The sequence below is a fragment of the Rhagoletis zephyria genome, unplaced genomic scaffold (genome assembly GCF_001687245.7).
Source record: "Rhagoletis zephyria isolate East Lansing unplaced genomic scaffold, Rhagoletis_zephyria_1.1 Rzeph_scaffold_32917, whole genome shotgun sequence".
Taxonomy (NCBI): Eukaryota; Metazoa; Arthropoda; class Insecta; order Diptera; family Tephritidae; genus Rhagoletis; species Rhagoletis zephyria.
The window spans coordinates 1-3836 of NW_016189972.1; the positions used below are offsets into that span (position 1 = coordinate 1).

General features: G+C 35.6%; 2 protein-coding genes across 2 annotated transcripts; one reads left to right on the forward strand and one right to left on the reverse strand.

The window, feature by feature from the left end:
* Nucleotides 1-5: 5 nt before the first annotated feature.
* On the reverse strand, nucleotides 6-789 carry LOC108354029 (zinc finger HIT domain-containing protein 2-like; the record flags this gene model as incomplete). The annotated part of the gene is made up of 2 exons (XM_017605222.1): nucleotides 699-789; nucleotides 6-633 (listed from the first exon to the last, which is right to left on the reverse strand). Coding segments are annotated over exons 1-2 (651 nt in total), but the record flags the coding sequence as incomplete, so codon positions are not given.
* Nucleotides 790-2398: 1609 nt separating this feature from the next.
* LOC108354030 (adenylosuccinate synthetase-like) lies at nucleotides 2399-3818 on the forward strand. Its single transcript, XM_017605223.1, has 2 exons — nucleotides 2399-2783; nucleotides 2873-3818. Exons 1-2 carry the CDS (start codon nucleotides 2604-2606, stop codon nucleotides 2873-2875), a joined length of 183 nt encoding a protein of 60 aa, XP_017460712.1. The 5' UTR covers nucleotides 2399-2603; the 3' UTR covers nucleotides 2876-3818.
* Nucleotides 3819-3836: the final 18 nt, after the last annotated feature.

Here is a 3836-nt window from a genome sequence, read left to right on the forward strand (position 1 = left end):
GTCAAGATATTCCAAAGATTATAATGCAAGCAACTTGAAGGAGGCTTTTGGCAAATACTAGAAAACTTTGGAATTTGTTTTTGTATTTCAGGTACATTCGAATTTTCGGCTTGATCGCTTTTGTCGCAGCTTACTTCTACAATTTTTGGGGGCTTTGATTTCATCCACCAGGGTTTATAACTAGGCAATAATTTCATTATTTCACCACAATCAACCATCTTTTTGAATTCCGAGCGCTCCTCTGATGTCAATCTATGCCATATTTCGTCAGCATCATTAATATCAACATCTTGTAAGCGTGTCGCGTTATCTTCAACATCTTCCTCCTCATCATCCTCATCTAAATCTACTTCGGCGCAATTTTCAGCATCCACTCCCTCGTCGTCAGAGTCTATTGGATCATTGAAATCAGGTTCGAGACCAGCTTCGCTCTCATGCATTCGGGTTAAAATTTCATACATTTTTTTCATATCATCCCGTGAATTGGGTTGAGATGTGGTTAATTCTTCTTGTATACAAGACTTATAAAATTCTTCAGAACATTTCAAGTGCTCCGGTGCTTTGTAGCACGCCACTGAACAATACAAAGCGTTACACTTAGGACAAGTATACTTAAATTTATCCTTTTCACAGCTGAAAGAAATAATTGAAATAAAATACATTAATCGGTGTTTTACATAAACGATAAGCAAGCTTACAATTGGCAATACGTTGAAGCCATTTTTGTTATGAATTTTTGCAAGTAGAAGCCAAACCGTGTACAACGATCAAAGTAAACAAATTAAGGAATTTCGGAAAATTATCGATGCATCGAAAAATCGATGCTTTGCTTCGATGCTTCGAAAATTTTCCACGCGATATATAAATAGTCGATGTAAGAAAATATGTAAATAGGTGCGTAAAGTGACTGTTTGACAGTTCAAGCAGGATTTTGTGAAACAGTTTTTGCTTCGTAGATTTTTCCTAACAGTTCTTTTACGAGGCTCGTGAATTTACGAGCTTTACGAGGTTTACAAAGCTTTTACGAGTTTAAAGGAAGATCCCTATTAGTTTTTCAATTGTTCAAAAAAGATAAGTGACTTTTACCAAAATATTCAAAAAGCTTAAAAAAGTTCCGTCAGAAAAATAATAAGCTAAGTTGCAGTAATTTATTTAAAATTTTGTACAATTTCGCTAATAACATATTTTGTTGTCAAACATTATATGATAAATTCGATTTATCGCAAAATATCGAAGTACATTTCGATGCAACATCGATGTATTTTTGCCACTGAAATCTCTAAAAAAAAACTTATATATTTTGACAGCTTTTAAGGCGACCTCTGATGGATAAAATAAAAGTGTGCTTTCCACGAAAGAGCTGCCAAGTCTACATATGAGCATTGATGCCGTATTCACGATTTAACCGCTTTTCTCAAAGAACGTAAATGTTTAAGAAGCGACAACTCAGAACGTAAATCAAATATGTTTTTAGACTGGATGAAAAGAGAAGGCTCGCTCCTGATGTTCCCTCTCGCTACAATTATAACATGTTGTCTCTTCTTATAGATTTAGGTTCTTTGTCGGTAGGCCAAAGAACGTAGATAACAAGAAGGGACAATTCGTTATAATTGTGACGAAATTGCGCATCAGGGCCGTGCCTTCTCTTTTCATTCAAGCAAAACACGCACTAGGGCAAAAGAGAAGCCCCTGTTGCGCACTTTCGCAACAATTATCACGAGTTGTCCCTTCTTGTTATCTATGTTCTTTGTGAGGGCCACAAAAATTCTGAAATGTAAAATTGAAGAAATCACAGGCAGCCAAATTAAAAGTGGACATTTATAAAAATAACTTATCTGGAGTTAAGACATTTTTCTTCTAAACTTCTAACTTCTTCAAACTCTTAAATTATTAATTAGTTTCTTAAGATTTTGGTTTAACAAAAAACGAAATAAACATGCATTATTTGCATAAATGGCCCATGGTATTTTGATGTTAAGTCAAAACTTCTAAAATCACTTACATAAGTGTTTTATCACTAATGCCATTTAACAACAAGGTTGCCTTCACGAGATTCGGTCAAAAATTTTAAAATTTTTGTCAACCGAGCGTTTACGATGTATTTACAGTTGACTCCAGATACTCCAAACACGTAATAATTTACGATCTTTGTTCAAACAAACGAGTAGTCGCTTCTTATACTTTTAAATTCGTTGTCGCTGTTTATACATTTACGCTCTTTGTTCAAACGAACGAGTTGTTGCTTCCTATACTTTTACGTTCTTCGTTGCTTCTTATACATTTACGTTCTTTGTTACGTTAGGTTATAAGTACGCCTGCGTACGGGAACGGACCTCATGTGAACGTCCTGTTGCTCGTGAGAATGGCAACCATGACGAAAAATTCCAATGCGCATGGTTTGACAGATGACATTTGGCAAATCACACATTCCGAATAGGCCGATAAATGTGCTTTTCTATTCGATGTGATTTCTTTACAAGTTTTGCTTGAGTCGGGAAAAGTACTTAGGGTGCGTTTGGGACCGTAGACAAATTGTTCAACTTCTCGGTCGTTTATAGAATATTGCCAAAATAGCGCCACCAACGCCAACTAAACGTGTGAAGATGTCGAAGGCAAGTAGCAGTGTTGTCAACGGCAGCAATTATGAGACATTGCATCAAGGGCGCCTCAATATGTACAAATCCAAGGTTGCTGTCGTCCTCGGAGCTCAGTGGGGCGATGAGGGCAAAGGTAAAGTGGTTGACATGCTGGCACTGGAAGTGGACATCGTTTGCAGGTGTCAGGTAAGCAAGCAGCACATTAACAATATCTAGAAGAGCGAAATCACCCAATACATATGTCTACCTATTTTACCATATCGTACACTCACCAGTAATCACGCGGGCGAGAATAATAAAAGGAATTACATATGTGAAATAAATACATATTAAATTTCCTGTCCGTCTGTGCCACTAAGCTCGCGAAATCTTAAAGCCTCTGAAAAGAAGAATAAGTCAACGTGAATACTTACAACTTTCCGCTTACTCTTAAGTGCCTGGACCGTCTGCTACCTGCTGATACATTCATTCATAAGAAAAATGTACACACGATACCTGTACATAGTCAATGCATGTGATTGCTTGATCAAATTTTTCTGTTCTTGCATTTTCGGCTTTTCTATGTTTACATAACATCACATTTTTTGCGTTTTTCTCATTTCATATGAGTGGTGAATAACCGTCAATTGTGATTCATTTTTGCCGCGCACTTCGCCTGTACGTCGTCCATATACATAGCTATGTACTTGTGCTTGTATTTTTCTCTTTTATTTATTTATGTGCATATATATGTAAGAATCGTGTGCAAGTCACATATATTAGGTATGTACATATTTATGTATGTATATTATTTATACAAAGTATCGCATCACTCAGGTTTTTGGTTATAGACAATATTTTTCAGATATCTCGCCAAGCTATGTAGTATATATGTATACATACACTTTTTCTTTCAATCAAAAAGAATTAAGCATAGAACTAGTTTGGCGCTACAAAATGTTTCCTTAGGTCCAGCCTAATTGATAATAATAGTAACAATATTGCACAGAAACCATTTACAAAAATTGGTTCCAAAGTTAAAGGAAAAATCCCAAATATTTGCAAGCCAAAACTATGTAGAATTCAAATTGCTTTTTAAGAAAAATTATATAAAATGCACTTAGTACTAACCGAATCCTACATCGTTATTATTAAATTAGTTAACACTTCAAAATGTAGCTGCTATCACTTGGCAAATTCATGTTCAAATGTTAAAGGAGAGATTGGACCAGTTAAACATAAACATTCCTAGCTATTGAA

Coding starts and splice junctions, on each gene's coding strand:
- LOC108354030 (XM_017605223.1), top strand. CDS start 2,604: ATGTCGAAGGCAAGTAGCAGTGTTGTCAACGGCAGCAATTATGAGACA.